This window comes from Protopterus annectens, chromosome 16.part0 (genome assembly GCF_019279795.1).
Source record: "Protopterus annectens isolate FY-2018-M chromosome 16.part0, PAN1.0, whole genome shotgun sequence".
NCBI classification, from domain to species: domain Eukaryota; kingdom Metazoa; phylum Chordata; order Ceratodontiformes; family Protopteridae; genus Protopterus; species Protopterus annectens.
The window spans coordinates 57307946-57326177 of NC_056750.1; the positions used below are offsets into that span (position 1 = coordinate 57307946).

General features: G+C 39.0%; 1 protein-coding gene across 3 annotated transcripts in view; it reads left to right on the forward strand.

Moving 5' to 3' along the window:
- LOC122790732 (adenylate cyclase type 2-like) overlaps positions 1 to 18232 on the forward strand; it is a 1393058-nt gene that overhangs the window by 848575 nt on the left and 526251 nt on the right. For all 3 annotated transcript variants that reach the window (XM_044058316.1, XM_044058314.1, XM_044058315.1), the window contains exon 7: positions 8848 to 8959. In XM_044058316.1, the coding sequence (XP_043914251.1) occupies positions 8848 to 8959 (112 nt within the window). The remainder of the gene's footprint in view (positions 1 to 8847; positions 8960 to 18232) is intronic.

Sequence of the window (18232 nt, forward strand, 5' to 3'; positions counted from 1 at the left end):
AACCCCTACTACTAAACATATTAAATATTAAATCCAACTCTTCTTCCATGATGGCTTTACTAGATGATGTGCGTGCAGCTCTAATACACTGTCCTTTAACAACATTCTTAAATGTATAAGGTGGATGACTGCTGCTGAACTCAATATAGTCATTTGAAAATGTAGTTTTCCTATGTATTTTGGATGCAAACCCACTTGTAGTGTGGCATATATAAGTATCTAAATAGGCTATACCTTCTTTATTAATATTATGTGTAAATTTTAAAAACTCTGTCATTCCATTAATATAATTAATAAATGAATTAATTGTTTCATATGTACCCTTCCATAAAATAAATAAATCATCTAAATATCTAGTGTATAAAACAATATGAGAGTAATATTCACTTTGAAACACATATTCAGACTCCCATTCTAACATAACAAGGTTTGCATAAATGGGGGCACAGAAGGCCCCCATAGCTACGCCTTTGCTCTGTCTGAAATACTCTCCTTGGAATTGAATATAATTATGATGAAGTACTAAGCCCATTATATCTATAATTAAACTAATCTTGTCCCATGTCAATTTCGAAAATTTTCTCAGGCTATTGCAAAAATATTCAAGGCCGACTTCTTTAGGTATACATGAGAAAAGATCTATTACATCAGTTGTCAGAAATATCAACTCATCATTCCATATCTCAGGCGTAAGTTTGCTCAAAAAATTCCAAGAGTCCTTAGTTAGATGTGAAATATTTTCATACCCAAAGCCACCACCATAACAAATCCTGGCACTCTCTAAGGCACTGTATCATCCTCCTGTACAGCTGCACATTCTTTACAAGAGCTTCAGGGGCTGTAATATCCAGCATGTGTTTGATATGAACATTTCCACAGAGGTGTCATGAAGACATCAGCTTTTCCATCTTTGCAGTATAAGTCTAACTTCTAATCTGAGCCAGAATCCTGTATACAATCCAGAAACAGCTTCATATGTTTATAGCCAATTAATAGGCTAGCTTTCTCAACAATCCATTGTAAGACAAACCAATTTTCTTTCCAAAAGTAAGAATCAATCACTGTACCTTGGGTTTGTGAGTCAGTTTCCTTAAACATTATACCACACCCCCCATCTTTAGTTGTATAAATATTTTTCATCTATTTCCTTTCTTTTTTTCTTTTTTACTATTTCATTTAAATTTTCTTTTTCTTTTACCTTTTTTACTAGCAGAACTCCTTTTTACAGTTTGTCTTCTTTGTCACTTACGTGAGAACCATCTTCTACATCCTCGTTATTATTTTTTCTCATCTAATTTTTCTATTTCTACTACTTCTGAAATTTATTTTCTTTGTTAATTTTCTTCTCTTTCTTTTTTATTTCCTTACTCTTATTTACATTTTTTTGCAATCAGTCCATGTGTGTCCAGTTTTGTTGCATTTATACCATTTCAATTAACATTCTTTTTTGCATTATGTCCCATTTCCTCGCAAATATAACATTTTCTTTTGTCACTGTTACTTACCAAATGCCCTTCTTTTCCACAAAAAACATGGTCTTGGTCATCACCAGTATTTTACAACACCCCTATGCCCTTCCACATTTGTCATGCCTGGTATATCTACAATTTTCTCTTTCTATGTTTAATACAATATTACAACCCCAGGCAGCAGTCCATAAACCCCTTCTGTCATCGACTTTTGCAGTGTCCAGTATTTATTTACATAAACCTTTCAAATATCCTTTCAAAGTCTTTCTATCTCTGTTCAAAACTGTACATGAATCTTCTTTTTTGTTTCCCTGTTAAATGCTTTTATCTTATAAAGACTCCATAGATTACAGTTTTTTTTTCATATTCTCCAAGAAAAATTTCCATTAAATTTTACATTGAAAAAAGTCTCAAATATAATATTACAAAATGTCTCTTTGTTAATAAGAATAAATGCTCTTACCTCATGTACTTTTATACCCAAAGGAGCTGTGAATTTCTCCCACACTTCACATCTGTCCATTTCTTTGTCTTCTTTACATTGAATCCTTACCATTTATTTTCTATTTCTTTGTCTTCTTTACTTTGAATCCTTACCACTTTTTTCCATTTCTTTGTCTTCTTTACTTTGAATCCTTACCATGTATTTTCCATTTCTTTGTCTTCTTTACATTGAATCCTTACCATGTATTTCCATTTCATTGTCTTCTTTTCTTTGAATCCTTACCACTTTTTTCCATTTCTTTGTCTTCTTTACTTTGAATCCTTACCATGTATTTTCCATTTCTTTGTCTTCTTTACGTTGAATCCTTACCATGTATTTTTCCATTTCTTTGTCTTCTTTATGTTGAATCCTTACCATGTATTTTCTATTTCTTTGTCTTCTTTACTTTGAATCCTTACCATGTATTTTCCATTTCTTTGTCTTCTTTACTTTGAATCCTTACCACGTATTTCCATTTCATTGTCTTCTTTTCTTTGAATCCTTACCACGTATTTCCATTTCTTTGTCTTCTTTACTTTGAATCCTTACCATGTATTTTCCATTTCTTTGTCTTCTTTACGTTGAATCCTTACCATGTATTTTTCCATTTCTTTGTCTTCTTTATGTTGAATCCTTACCATGTATTTTCTATTTCTTTGTCTTCTTTACTTTGAATCCTTACCATGTATTTCCATTTCTTTGTCTTCTTTACTTTGAATCCTTACCATGTATTTTCCATTTCTTTGTCTTCTTTACTTTGAATCCTTACCACATATTTCCATTTCGTTGTCTTCTTTACTTTGAATCCTTACCATGTATTTCCATTTCTTTGTCTTCTTTACGTTGAATCCTTGCCATGTATTTTCCATTTCTTTGTCTTCTTTACGTTGAATCCCTACCATGTATTTTTCCATTTCTTTGTCTTCTTTACTTTGAATCCTTACCATTTATTTTCTATTTCTTTGTCTTCTTTACTTTGAATCCTTACCATTTATTTTCTATTTCTTTGTCTTCTTTACTTTGAATCCTTACCATGTATTTTCCATTTTCTTCTGCCTTCTTTTCTGCTACTCCACTTTTGCCTTATTTTGCATTCTGTCCATATGATTAGTTTTCCATCTCATCACTATTCTTCATTGTTCCTGCATCCTCCTTTTGTCTTTTCTCCATAATGTTACCCCAGGAAAAAATTCCTTTATTTTCTGGCTCACTCTGCACCACTATTTCTTTAAGTAAATCATCCTGCAACCCTCCCAACTGGAGGGTTGTAGTTATACATCCATTGTTTGCTGACTCATCTCCATCAAACAGGTTTCTTTGAAACATTTCCTCAGAATCCTGCACACTCGCCAGTCTTGATACTTAATTTCACCTTCATTTCTTTCAGTAAGCCATCATCTTTATCTCCCTTCCTGTTTCTCCCAACCACCTATGCAGTGGGAATGGAAACAGGCAGTACTATTCCAAAATGGTCCCCACTCACAGTGACAAGTAGGGGAAGTTTCCCAATACCCTGGGAAATTTCTTAAAGTTGTATAACTATCTCCTTGGGTGTCACCCAGGAAAGGGACTACTAGTGTAGCAGGACTAACCAAGTCAACAAAGGATACATACATAACTAAATAAATAAATAAATGATATATAAATAAAATGCCCTCAGTTTAAATAAATAAGGTACAACTTATATGTTCCTAGAGGTATCCTGCAATAGGCAATCCTACCTATGGGAATAGCTGTGCTTTTAGTGCAAAGGCTGGCAACTGTTGTTACTGTATGGTATTTTAATTGGTGTTTTTCTCTGTATTACTGTTAGTCATGTCTGAAAATGTCTACAATTAGTGCTCACAGTCTGCTTTCAAACTATTAAATAAATAAATTAAATAAATAATAACAGATGGCTCTAGAACAGCTGTTTGAAACAAAGGACATCAAATAACACTTCAGGTCAAAATGAAGCAAACAAACTGGAAACCCCCAAAACGTATCATACAGAGGGTTGCGCCTCTGTATTTCCTTACTTAATGCAATCAAATCTGGGCTCACTGCATCTTGGGAGAAAAGCCATCACAAGATTTTGGTTTGACTATTTTGTTTTATACAGTTGTTTCTCAGGCTGTTCACATTTGAATGCTGCTGTATTCCATAGTAAAGTGTCCTAAGAGACATAATCTCAATCTAGTCTGTTAATCATCAAACAGATTAAAACATGCAAAAATCTGTAAAAATTTTAACGTGGGCAAGTTTGAATGTTGGCAGGTATGGGCAGCCAGTCTAGAAATCTGCTGTTAACCAGCTGGGTCAGCGTGGTCTAAAGAAGCAAGTATAAGCAGCCAGTCAAGAAATTTGCTGCTAACTAGCTGGGTTAAGTGTGAAATCATTTGTGTGTGTGTGTGTGTGTGTGTGTGTGTGTGTGTGTGTGTGTGTGTGTGTGTGTGTGTGCATGTTTATTTTATTTTATTTTACATTTGTTTACCGGGAAAGTCCGACTGGACTAGGTCCATTTACAGTGGAGGCCCGGGGAAAAAAAGCTCCACAATTATAACAATAATGCATGTTTATACAGAATTATAACAGTAATATATGTTTTAAACATAATTATAACAACAAGCTAGCAATGAAGAACACCAAAAGATCTTTACATGTAGATATTTACATATAGGAATTTTTAGACAGACAAGACATATTAAAACAACATTATTCACATTTTCAGGCTAGAAATATGAATACACGCAGAATATGTCAGCAGTGATCATGGTTGATGAACTACTGACTAGCGATAGGTTAACTGTTAGTGCTGTAGAGCGTTACAGTGACGTAATTAGACAACATCATTGTCAATGGCGGGTGAGAAGTAGGAAGCATTTATTTTTATGTAATACATGGACATAACCAAGTATTCAGTAGGTGTGCTTTTAGGGTGTTTTTGAAGTGTGAGGTAGAGGAGCTTGCTGTTATTGAAGGGGGGGGGGTATTCCAGTTTTTAGTAACTGTGTGGGAGAATAGTGCTTTTCCTGCAGTATTATTAGCTCTAGTGATACTGAGGAGTGATTTGTCATTACAGTGGAGGGGGGCGATTTGCTGTGTATTGAGTTAGTAGTTGCCTTAGTGATGGGGTTCTATTAGGTTATTTTAGAATGTTGTAAGTAATGACTAGCTGGTGGAAATTGAGAAGTTGTGGAAATTCTAACTATTGTAGGTCCCTAAGAACTATACAGTGGTGTGTTCTGAAGGAGGAGTTGTTAACAAATTGACAATCTTATTATAGCATGAGTCAAGTTTATCCAGGTCTGTTTGTCTGATATGGGTAAGAATAGGTGCTGCATACATTAGTGTGGACAATAGGTGAGTTTGTGCTAGGGTGATTCTAGCTTGATCTGAGAGGAAGTTTTTGAGCCTATAGAGTGCACCCATTTTTTATGAACCTTTTTGATAGTTTGGGATATATGGACATTGAAGTGAAGGTTTTTGTCAATTTTGATGCCTAGGAGTTTGGTGTGGGTTGAAGGGGGAAATGGTGGTACCATTTGTGGAAGTGATAGTAAAGGAAAGAGGCGTAGTTTTTGATTTGTTGGTGGTAAATAACAATAATTTAGTCTTGTTGGGGTTCATGATGAGTTGGATGCCAGTAATCCATTTTTCCACAGAGCTACAGGATTCTGGGGTGAGTTGTTGAAGGGAGAGGAGGAATGGATTAGAGTGGAATAATCTGCATACTGTATAAGTGAGGCCTGCTTGGTTGTGGTATGTAAGTTGTTGGTGAAAATAGAAAAGAGAAGTGGGCCTAGTATTGAGCCTTGTGGTACACCTATGGAAGTTGGAAGTTGGACAGACTGCTGCCTGGCAGATAGATAATTCCTGAACCAGGCAATAGTAGATGGGGCAAAGGCTAGGGAGGCTAGAGTATCTAGTAGTATGGTTTGTGTGACCATATTGAATGCCTTGGAGAGATCCAGAAATATGACAGATGTGAAGTTATTATTATTCCTGTGTTGGTTAAATATGTTCGTAAACAAAAGAAGAGTAGTCGTTGTGCTGTGGCTGGAAGCCATGTTGTGTGGTGGACAGGAGTTTGTGCGTGCCCAGGAACTTCATGACTTGAAAGTGAATGCATTTCTCTAGAAGTTTAGAAAGGGGAGATAAAATGGTGATTGGACAATCATTTCTGAAGTCGTAAGAATTTCCACCTTTATGAAGAGGGATGGTGGATGATACTTTCCACAGTTGAGGGATATAGGATTCTTCTATGGAGCGGTTAATGAGGATGGACACAGGGTAGGATATGGATTCAGCAGCCATTTTTAGGAAGTTGGCAGGTAAATTATCAGCTGCAAAGGTGGTAGGTTTAAGTTTCAAAAGGAGTTTCTTAACTGATGACATAGGAACAGGTGAGAGAGTTGGAGGGGGGGGTTGTTTGGATGTTTGATTGGTGAATATGAATGGTTATTTTTGGATAATTGTTTAGATAAGGCTAGAATAGAGACAGTGAAATGGTGGCTAAATTGAGAGGCTATATCCATGCCATTATTGGCTGAGTTGGTAGTAAAAGTGGTAGTTTGGCCTGGTTTCAGTAAGGAGTTGATGGCTTGCCAAATTTTTTGTGGGTTTCTTAAGTGTTTTGTTTGGGTGTTAGGGGAATAGTTCTGTTTGTCAAGCTTGGTCACTAAGGCTATCTGGTAGAGAGTCTGTCTGGTAGTTTTGTTTGGAGCAGTTGACCAGTGTCCAATCGAGTATGGATTGATGTCTAGCTGGGTTAAGTGTGACATAATTCCTGAGTTAGTTAGTGAATGTGCAAGTGTATGTGTGTGTGTGTGTGTGTGTGTGTGTGTGTGTGTGTGTGTGTGTGTGTGTGTGTGTGTGTGTGTGTGTGTGTGTGTGTGTGTGTGTGTGTGTGGGTGTGTGTGAGTGTGTGTGTCTGTGTGTGTGTGTGTGTGTGTGTGTGTGTGTGTGTGTGTGTGTGTGTGTGTGTATGTGTGTGTGTGTCCACAAGCACTTTCATACATCAGTGTATCCTGGCATGAGTGTTTATATCTGCCAGTGTACATCAGATTTTGCAAAGTGGACATGAATGGGAGTGCAATGGACTGTTGTAGTTTAGTTTCAGACAAAATTACTAAATAATCAATAAGAGGACATGTTAGCCCTAATATCTTTAATTATGAGCATATTTTATCACTGCAACTAACACTAGGTAAGACTGCAATCCAAACTGTAGCTTGCTACAGATCCCCCACCATGCCCCAAGATTCTCACTACACCTTTCTAAACATACTGGAAAATATTAAGATACAACCAAACACCCTAATACTGGGTGATTTCAACTACCCTGCCATTAACTAGGAAAACTCCTCATTGCCCAACGGTTCTTGGAAGTCATAAATTCCAACGCCCTTGATCAACTAATTCATAGTCCCACCAGGGGCTCCAATATCCTAGACCTGGTCATTACCAACATGGGAAATCGATGCTCTACACCTATGGTCACCCCCTCGTTGGTCAGATCTGACCATGAGCTAATCAACCTTAACATCCACATCCCACCCGCACCCCCACCCCCAGTAAAGAAACCTCCATAAAAAACTTCTCCAAAGCCAGCTTCATGCTACTCAAGTCAGAAGTGACAAACTTCATGACACCCATGCAGACGGGAACTCTCTGGAATCATAGATAGACTTACTAAGCTGGGCATTAATCCCTATGTCACTTGATGGGTTGCCAACTGGCTTACTAACAGAACCCACACTGTAAAAGTAGCCAACTCCAAATCCATCTCCAGACAAGTGACAAGTGGAGTACCTCAGGGATCTGTCCTGGTACCGCTCTTGTTTGGCATCTACTTCTCTGAAGTACAGGCCAAAACTAAGGGATTCTTGCTAACAAAGTTCGCAGATGACTGTAAACTGGGAGCCATTATTGAATCCCCAAATGATGTGGATAATCTACAAAATGGCCTTACAGAAACAGATACTTGGTGCCAGAGCCATGGACTCAAGCTAAATGTCAAGAAATGTATAGTTATCCCCTTTGGGAAAAAACATGTAGCCATGAATTACCACATAGGTGGCAGTACACTAAACACCAAAAGTGTGATAAGAGACTTAGGGACACATTTGGACATTGGTCTCACCTTCGATAACCACATCGCCACAACAGTCAGGAAATCCTTCTGTGTGGCACACCTTATCACTAAGGGCTTTTCATCCAGAAAAAAGGAGGTCATTGTCCCACTGTACTCATCCCTCATTAGACCCATTATAGAATACAATGCCCCATTTGGTATGTACCTCTCAAGACATTTGCAACAACTGGAAAGGCCACAAAAATAGTATCAAATGCCTAAAGCATATGCCCTACGCTGACCACCTTAGAAAACTCCAGCTATACTCTGTCACATATTGTCTACTCAGAGGTCATCTCTGCTTAACATACAAGGCCATGTCAAACCCTGAGCTGTTGGACATGCTCCACTTAAAGAAATCCCAGTCCCTCAGAGCCACATGCTCCAGGGATCTAAACCTTGTCATCACAATAAACAAAACATGCTGGAGGAATAGGTTCCTGACCTAGAGACTCCCCAGACTATGGAATAGACTGCCCCTACATGTCAAGCAGAGCACCTCTTTGGCCGTCTTCAAAAGGAACCTTGACGATTGGATGGGAGAAATGAAATTCACCCCAGAGATCACCTCAGTCACCCTGCTAGACAGGGGTCCAGGGAAGTAAATAGTGTGGGAAGAAATAGCCAGGGATTTGTTATGGCTAGGCTTGTATAAGCCTTAGGGCCAGTAGCCTTGTACCAACCTATGAACCTGTGAACCTACAGGTTGTGTGATACACTGCGTGTTTGAAGAGGAGCTGCAATTTCATTTGATAACTTTTTCCCATTTTCCATTTCAGCATTCTGTATGCAGACATTGTGGGATTCACTCGTCTTGCTAGTGACTGTTCCCCTAAAGAACTGGTGCTTATGCTGAATGAACTGTTTGGGAAATTCGATCAAATTGCAAAGGTAAGAAAACTAATACTTGTCTCTGTTACACACTGAACAATTAATCTCACAGTTCTAACACAAAATTCCTTCTTGTGTTTAACATCCCAAAAGCATCTTGTATGGCTTTTGCTACCATAAAAATATGTTCACTCAGTAGTCATTTCACTCATTTACTCCAGTTCAATCAATGTGTTATTTTGATGTATTTTGCAAAGTTTCCCTGAAGTTATGTAACATAAAAAGATATTCTATTAATTATGTAAAAAGGTGTAGGTCTTTTTCCCCAGCTTATAGGTTTGTCCATTTGGAGAAAGATTGCAAATAAGCCATAGCTAATAGTATCAGCATTCATAACTATTGGATTGGTGATAACATAGTTTGCAAGCACTGGAGCTGTTGTAAGAATTTCTTTCTCTGTGCTGAAAGTTTGCATTTGAGCATTTCTTCATGTGCAAGTTATGTCTTTCTTTAACAGGTTTGGTAATGGACTTAGCACAGTTAAAAGATCTGGCATGAATGTGACCAACAAGTTAATAATGACTAGGACTTAGACTCTTTAGTTCAGCTGTTTCTCTTACCTTGCTTGCATCTGGTTTGGTTACTAACACTTATGATGTGACCAAACTACTGAAGGTTATTCTTTCTAGCGCAGGACATGCCTTGTTTCAGCTTTAAGCCAGAATCTGTTTAGAAGACGGTCTTTAACCTCAAATGATGTGCCTCTTTATCCAAACCAAGTACCAAGATGTAATCCATAACAACAACAGTACCCATCTCTCCCTGTTAGCAAGTCAGCCATCTTGTGCTGAGATATTACAGGTGCTGACTTTACACCAAGTGGCAGCCTTGTGAAACAAAACGTTCCCTTTGGAGTAATGAGGATTGTCAGCTTTTGGCTATCTTCCTCTAGGGTTATTTGTAAAACCCACTGGAAGCTTCTAATGTGAAAAGCACTTCAGCAATGACTAATTTAGGTGCTGTGTTTTCTAATGTAGGTAGACTGAACCCTTCTCATACAACAATATCACTAAGCCATTTTAGATTACAACAATTTCATACACTGCCATTTTTCTTAATGCAAACTAATCTCTACAAGTTTACAGATGCACTTCACTAAACACATCCACACTACTTAAATTTTTTCTGGTAATCAAACCCATTTCACATGACACAGCACTGCTGAGCAGATTATTTATGTATGGACTATCCAACACATAAACTCATAACGCACACTTGTGTTTCTTCCACTCATACATGGCTAGAAATGTATTAATGTTCTGCAGGAGCATGTATTTTTGTCTCTCACTCATGAAACTGCAGACATTTTGAACAATTTTTATAGATAGCATGAGGCGGCACACTAATATCAGTCCCTATATTAGTTTTGAAACTATCTGGAGTTATGTGAATGGGGACTTTCACTCACCATTCTGCTTCAGTATTAGACATAGTACTTATTGGATAAAGAAAAATGCTTTAGTATTAATCTCCAAAGCAATTTCTCTAAGCTTGTCTTGCAAAGAACAGCAACTTGTCCTACCCTTTTACATCTCTTACACCTTTGGCCTTATGTGGCACACAGCTCTGACTCAGTATGATAGCAGTTACACCTCATGATGCACACAACTCTAATGCAGCATGATAACGTTTACACCTCATGTTGCATGCTGATCTGACTCAGCATAATAATGGTTACACCTCATGCTGCACACAACCCTGACTCAGCATGAAAACAATTACACTGCAAGCTGCACTCTGCATTAACTCAGCATGATAACAGTTCCACGTCATGATGCACCCTGCTCTGACTCATCATGATAAGAGATACACCTCATGATGCATACTGCTCTGACTCAGCATGGTCATGCTTACATCTCATGCTGCGCACTGCTGGGAATATGCGTGATGATTATAATTGTGCTACACACTGTTGTGACTCTGTGTGATCTGTCTCTGGAATAGACTTCCCATACACATCAAACAGAGCACCTCACTGACCTTCTTCAAGCATAACCTTGATGAGTACATGGGAAACCACAAAATTGTCCCAGGGGTTCCACCTGTGTCCTTCATTGACAGGGGTGACTGGTGTTGACTGAGGTTCTTTTTGGGGATAAACTCTTGGCTAGACTTGTAAGGGCCCCAGGGCAATTAGCCAAGTAACCTCCTATGAGATGTAGCCATCATCACACAGATTCACAGCAGTGTGCAGCACAAGGTGTAACCATCATCACACAGAGTCACAGCAGTGTGCAGTACAAGGTCTAACAATCATCAGGCAGAATCACAGCAGTGCAGCACAGTATGTAACCAACATCATGCAGAGTCACAGCAGTGTGCAGCACAAGGTGTAACCAACATCACACAGAGTCAGAGCAATGTGCAGCACAAGGTGTAACCATCATCACACAGATTCACAGCAGTGTGCAGCACAAGGTGTAACCAACATGCAGAGTCTCAGCAGTGCGCAGCACAAAGTGTAACCAACATTACGCAGAGTCATGGCAGTGTGCAACACAAGGTGTAACCAACATCACGCAGAGTCATGCCAGTGTGTAGTACAGGGTGTAACCACCATCAGGCAAAGTCACAGCAGCGTGCAGTACAAGGTATAACCAAAATCATGCAGAGTCACAGCAGTGTGCAGCACAAGGTGTAATCATCATCATGCAGAGTCTCAGCAGTGTGCAGCACAAGGTATAATCATCATCATGGAGAGTCAGTGCAGTGTACAGCACATAATGTAACCATCATCACACAAAGTCACAACAGTGTGGAGCACAGTGTACAACCATCATCATGCAGAGTCACAGCAGTGTGCAGCACAAGGTGTAGCCATCATCATAGCAGAGTCACAGCAGTGTACAGCACAAGGTGTAACCAACATAATGCAGAGTCACAGTACTATGCAGCGCAAGATCTAACCATCCTCATGTAGAGTAACAGCAGTGTGCAGCACAAGGTGTAACCATCATGATACAGAGTCACAGCAGTATGCAGCATGAGATTAAGCCTGAGTCACAGCAGTATGTAGCCCAAGTAAACCATCATGCTGCACATACTGTGACTCTGCATGATGATGGTTACACCTTACGGTGCACACTGCTGTGGCTTTGCTTGATGATGGTTGCATCTTCTGCTGCACACTTCTGTGAATCTGTGTCATGATGGTTACACCTTGTGCTGCACACTGCTGTGACTCTGCATGATGGTGGCTACACATTATGCTGCACACTGCTGTGACTCTGTGTGATGATGGTTACATCTTGTGGTGCACACTGCTGTGACTCAGTGTGATGATGGTCACACCTTGTACTGCACACTGCTGAGACCCTATGTATTGATGGTTACACATTGTGCTGCACATTGCTGTGATTCTGTGTGATGGTGGTTACACCTTGTGCTGCACACTGCTGTGACTGTGCGTGATGACTACACCTTGTGCTACACACTCCTGTGAATCTATGTGATGGTGGTTACACCTTGTGCTGCACACTGCTGTGACTCTGCCTGATGGTGGTTACACCTTGTGCTATGCACTGCCGTGACTCTGCATGATGTTGGATATACCTTGTGCTGCACACTGCTGTGATTCTGTGATGATGGTTACACCTTGTGCTGCACATTGCTGTGACTCTGTGTGATGATGGTTACATCTTGTGGTGCACACTGCTGTGACTCAGTGTGATGATGGTCACGCCTTGTACTGCACACTGCTGAGACCCTATGTATTGATGGTTACACATTGTGCTGCACATTGCTGTGATTCTGTGTGATGGTGGTTACACCTTGTGCTGCACACTGCTGTGACTGTGCGTGATGACTACACCTCGTGCTACACACTCCTGTGAATCTATGTGATGGTGGTTACACCTTGTGCTGCACACTGCTGTGACTCTGCCTGATGGTGGTTACACCTTGTGCTATGCACTGCTGTGACTCTGTGATGATGGTTACACCTTGTGCTGCACACTGCTGTGACTCTTTGTGATGATGGCTACATAACATGCTGCACACTGCTGTGACTCTGCTATGATGATGGTTTCACCTTATTCTGCACACTGCTGTGACACTGCATGATGATGGTTGTACTTGTGCTGCACACTGCTGTGACTCTATGTGATGATGGTTATACCTTGTGTTGCACACTGCTGTGACTCTATGTGATGATGGTTATACCTTGTGTTGCACACTGCTGTGAATCTGTGTGATGGTGGTTACACCTTGTGCTGCACACTGCTGTGACTCTTTGTGATGATGGCTACATTACATGCTGCACACTGCTGTGACTTTATGTGATGATGGTTACACCTTGTGTTGCACACTGCTGTGACTCTATGTGATGATGGTTACATATTGTGCTTCACACTGCTGTGACTCTGTCAAATAATGGTTGCTTACTGTACTGCACACTGCTGTGACTCTGCATGATGATGGTTACACCATGTGCTGTACACTGCCATGACTCTGCATGATGATGGATACACCTTGTGCTGCATACTGCCGTGACTCTGCATGATAATAGTTACACCTTGTGTTGCATACTGCCGTGACTCTGCATGATGGTGGTTACACCATGTACTGCATCCTGCTGTAACTCTGCTTGATGATGGTTACACCATGTGCTATATACTGCTGTGACTCTGTGATGATGGTTATACCTTGTGCTGCATACTGCTGTGACTGCATGATGATGGTTACACCTTGTACTGCACCCTGCTGTAACTCTGTGTGATGATGGTTACACTTTGTGCTGTACACTTCTGTGAATCTACATGATGATGGTTACATCTTGTGCATTTCCCAGACTTACATTGACTCTGCTTGTCAATTACACATTTGCTTTATTCAAGTGTTATACCTCTTGATAAACTTGCCATTTTCTCTGCATTTTTCTTCACAAAAATCAGTTGCTACGTTTAAGTTAGCATTTAATTCTTTAATAACGGAGCCTCCTTGCTGCTCTGTATTGCTTGTTTTAAAGCAAGATTCACTTCCAAGTTGTAATTTTTGAGACACTTCAACATCAGCCAGCAAATAACACTTCCGTCTCTGATATAGTCATCTTTTATTAAATTAAACCCACATTTTTCAGCTAGTTTATACAAGTACTATAAAAATGTTTCAAGACATTCATCTTTGGCTTATACACATCCTTAGAAGCATGATCTTTCCTGTATATTTTCTTTTACACAAAATGTTCATTATAATTACTAATAGGTAATTCATACGTAACACTTTGACCTTCTGAGAATGAAAATGATCTCTGTATTGCCTTTACCTCCTTGACCATGGAGTATGGCAAAGTATTTACTTAAACTTCCTTTGTTTCTTTATCCATGTTGGTCACTACCTTAAAGCATGTAAACTTTTGACAAAGATTTGTTTTTCTAAAACTGAACAGGTTAAAATCAATAAAATTACAACTTTGTTGGTAATACTACTTGGTTTCAGTAAAAAAAAAAGGGCTGCTATGAGTATGGCAGATTTTTCTTTGCTTGTTAACATCGTGTTCTGACTGAAATGTGTTTTTATTTTTATTCCATAGCTTCAAAGATAGTTACTAGGCTAATGACATGGGGGTCTGTCTAATCCTAGTAAAGTTTTCCCAAAAGAGTTATGATATTCTATATCCAAATAAGATATTGATGGTTGGCATTTATAAGCTACCTCTGTTTATAAGGAAACATGGGTGTCAGGCCTGGTATAAATTTCCTATTCCCCATACAGTGGTCTGGGGTGTTTTTAAATTGAGTAGTAGTCAGACTCAGCTTCACCTGAATGGGAAGCCTGTTCCATAGGAAGTGCAGTCTCTTGGACATGTATCTGTTTTACCAGCATGTTCTGTTTAAATAACAGATAAAATTCAGGTCCTTAGACCTTGTATTTCTTCTACTGTTTGAATTATGAATATGCAGGAAATTCATAATTGTGGGGTTTGCAGTTGCCTTGTAATCCAGGTATAAATCACCCCTCAGCAATCTATAGGAGACTGTATAGGGGAAAGGAGCTTTAAGGCAGGTTTGTTACACCTTGTATTCTTTTTTTGTAAGGAACCTCTGAGGTCACTCTAGTTGCTTCATATGCCTGGGCAGGTACATTCCAAAGGGAGAATTGTATTCTACGATTGGTCTGACAAAGGAGAGTACAGTGGTATAATGAACTCTTTTGACCTAGATGCAATGGTGTTACACATAAGTTGTGCAACATAAAATGATTTCCTCACCACTGTGGTCACATGGTGGTCAAAGATAAGACTAGTGTCTGTGTGCATACCATGATACCCTTGGTGATGGGAGAGCTGTTTGTTTTAATCTGAAGAAGTCTGCAGTAAACAAGTGGATGAAAGTGCTCATTTTTTCAATAAAAATTGTACCTGGAGCTAGTGGGCATCTGCAGTTTTTTGTTTCTAATGTTTTTACAGTTCCACAGTTTTTTTTTTAGATTTTGTAAATAATTCAGTATATCCTATGGTGTTTACTGGGTTTTGGGGTGCATGGAATTTAGTCAAGTTATCCCTTAGTAGGGAGAGGTTAGCTATGGAATAGTTCCTGAGGGGTTTTGGTTTTGCTGTGTAACTAGATTTAATTTTTCTTTCAAGCAATACTGTTTATGGTCAGATCTGATGAGTGTATGCATTATGTTGGGTGAGAAACATTGCTCCCCTTTGGTTGTGAGTACAAGGTCAAGGAATTTTGTACCCCTGGTTGGAGAATGGATCAACTGTTCCAGGATGTTGGTATTAACAACATTTGGGAATCACTGGGCTTGTGCATTAGAAGTGGTGAAGATATATAGAGGAGTAGAGGCGATTCCCCATGAAGATCGTATTGGGTTGAATGGTGTGGGGGCTCTAGTACATTGAGATAGGTTGTATTGATTTTCCTGGGAAATAGAGGGGACCTAAAGGTAGCAATGATATAGTATGAAACCCTGTTTATTTGAGTTGCACATGTATGAGTTCCAGTGGGTCATATCCTTTAACTAGTCTGGATGTGAGGTTGGATTTAATATAGAATGAGGCTCCTCCACCTTTAGTTCCCCCCTGTGCAGTAGCTGTTCTAAAGGTGTGATAGGCAGTATAACCTTGCACTGATGGGGACTCTATGTGACGTTAAACCATATCTGTGTTTCTACACAGATGTCTACACTCTCCAGGGAAAGGAAGGCTTGCAGGGGGATGGAGTTTCTTGTTTCGACTTTTAGCGTCGAGCTGTACCACCTTCAGATATTCTTTGTAGATTTATTTAATTTGGGAGGTTTATGAATTTGGCATTGCCTAAAAAAGGCACTATGGGGGTGAAAAAGATCTTTGCCAATGTCTGAAAGCCTAGAGGGGGTAAGTATTGACCATCCCTGCCAATACAGCGTGGTCTTTCAACCACGTCCTCCCAGACCATGGAATATTGTACCCCCTTGGACTAACAGCAGAAGCTATGTCAACAGGTTTTTAATGCGCCTGGGTGGGCAACTGGCGATGAAACAAGTGGTTATTATATGGCATTAACTAAAAGCACTGACAATCAGGGTGACGAAATGTTAAATATACTGGTGGACAGTTTAGATAAACAACTTGAATTCAACATGGTGGGCCCCGAGATAGTGATTAATACTAAAGGGGATTTTAAAATTTACAACTATTCAAAAATGGAAATTAAAGCGGAGCACACGGATTTTTTAGCAAAAGGATTCACATTTGTCCCCTGTAGAAAAGGAAATCTGGTGGAGTCCCTTATTGATTTAAAGAAATACACAAGAAAATTAAACTTAAAAATTTGGTTCAGGCATGACACAAATATGAAGGGACAATTAAAAGGAAAATGTAAAAAGCCTAGTACTTTTAATCCACCTTTAAATAAAATGGTGGAATTGTTTGAAAAAAGTTGTGAAAAAGAAATAAGGAGAAGGTATAAGTACAACACACAGGCTGATTATTCGAATTTAACAGAGGAAGAAAAGCAACTCATGCTCCATTTAGACAAAGACCCTACCATTAGATTTATGAAGCCTGACAAGGGCAGTGGGGTGGTGGTCATGGAGAGAGGTGATTATTTGGATAGCATGAGTAACATATTAATGGAGGATTCATACCATGAAAGTTCTATTAACAAAATTATGGTGGCATACAGAAAGATCAATTTGGCTTTGGATGACATGGTCTTCCAGGGCCAGATCGATGTGGATGAGTACCATTACCTCAAAAATGAGTATCCTAGGGTGCCAAATATATTTGGCATACCTAAGATACACAAAGGCTTGGTTAATGTGAAATTTTGGCCCATAGTGGATGGTAAAAGAAGTAAAACTCATTTTATTCCCAAGTACTTGGATGGCTTGATGTAAAAAGCTTTGTCTTTCTTTGATTATATTAGGAAGGACTCCTGGCATTTCATTAATAAGTTAAATGGTTTTGATTTAACAAATGAATTTTTTTATGGTTACTATTGATGTAGTAAACCTGTTTTCAGTTATTCCCTAAGATATAGGGACTATTTGGTTGGAACAACAGCTTCATAAAACCAAAATGTTTGATCAAGATGAGATCAACAAAATAATTTTTTAATGGATTTAGTGTTGAAAAACAATTACCTATGATTTGAAGGGATATATTATAAGCAAGTTAAAGGAGTAGCAATGGGGGCCGCTTGTGCCCCCATTTTTGCCAATTTGATAATGTCATACTAGGAACAGGAGTACTTATTCAATAGCCAGTACAAGGACCAAATCACACACTACACCAGATTCCTGGATGATTTATTCCTGATTTGGAAAGGGACCAAGGATAGTCTTAATGAATTTTTAGTATATATTAATAGAACTGTAGAGTTTTTGAAATTCACCTTGAATACAAAGACAAACACATTATTTACTTAGATGTTGATTTAACCATTGATTATTTGTATTTAGATTATGGGAGTTGCCACCCTGATTATCAGAAAAAAGGAGTGGTAAAAGGCCAATTGATAAGGCAGCTAGGATTATTTGTAAAATGTTCAAGCAAATGGGATATCATGGCTGGCGTTTGGAAAATTTAACTAGAGAGGTTATTTTTAAGTGCAGGCATGGGGTATACAAACCAGTTTTGGGCTTTGGATTCGTTAGGAATTTAAAGGGGGATTTTTAACTTGTCTTTAGTTCATTGAGGTGTTAAATGACCACTGGGATATCTTGAAGTGTGATGCAGGTATAGGTTCTAAAGTTGGAAAACACCCCAAGTACATTTTTGGAAGAGATAAATGTATTAAAATACATTCGTGGGGGAGTGAGATCTACACACAAGACAAATAGAAG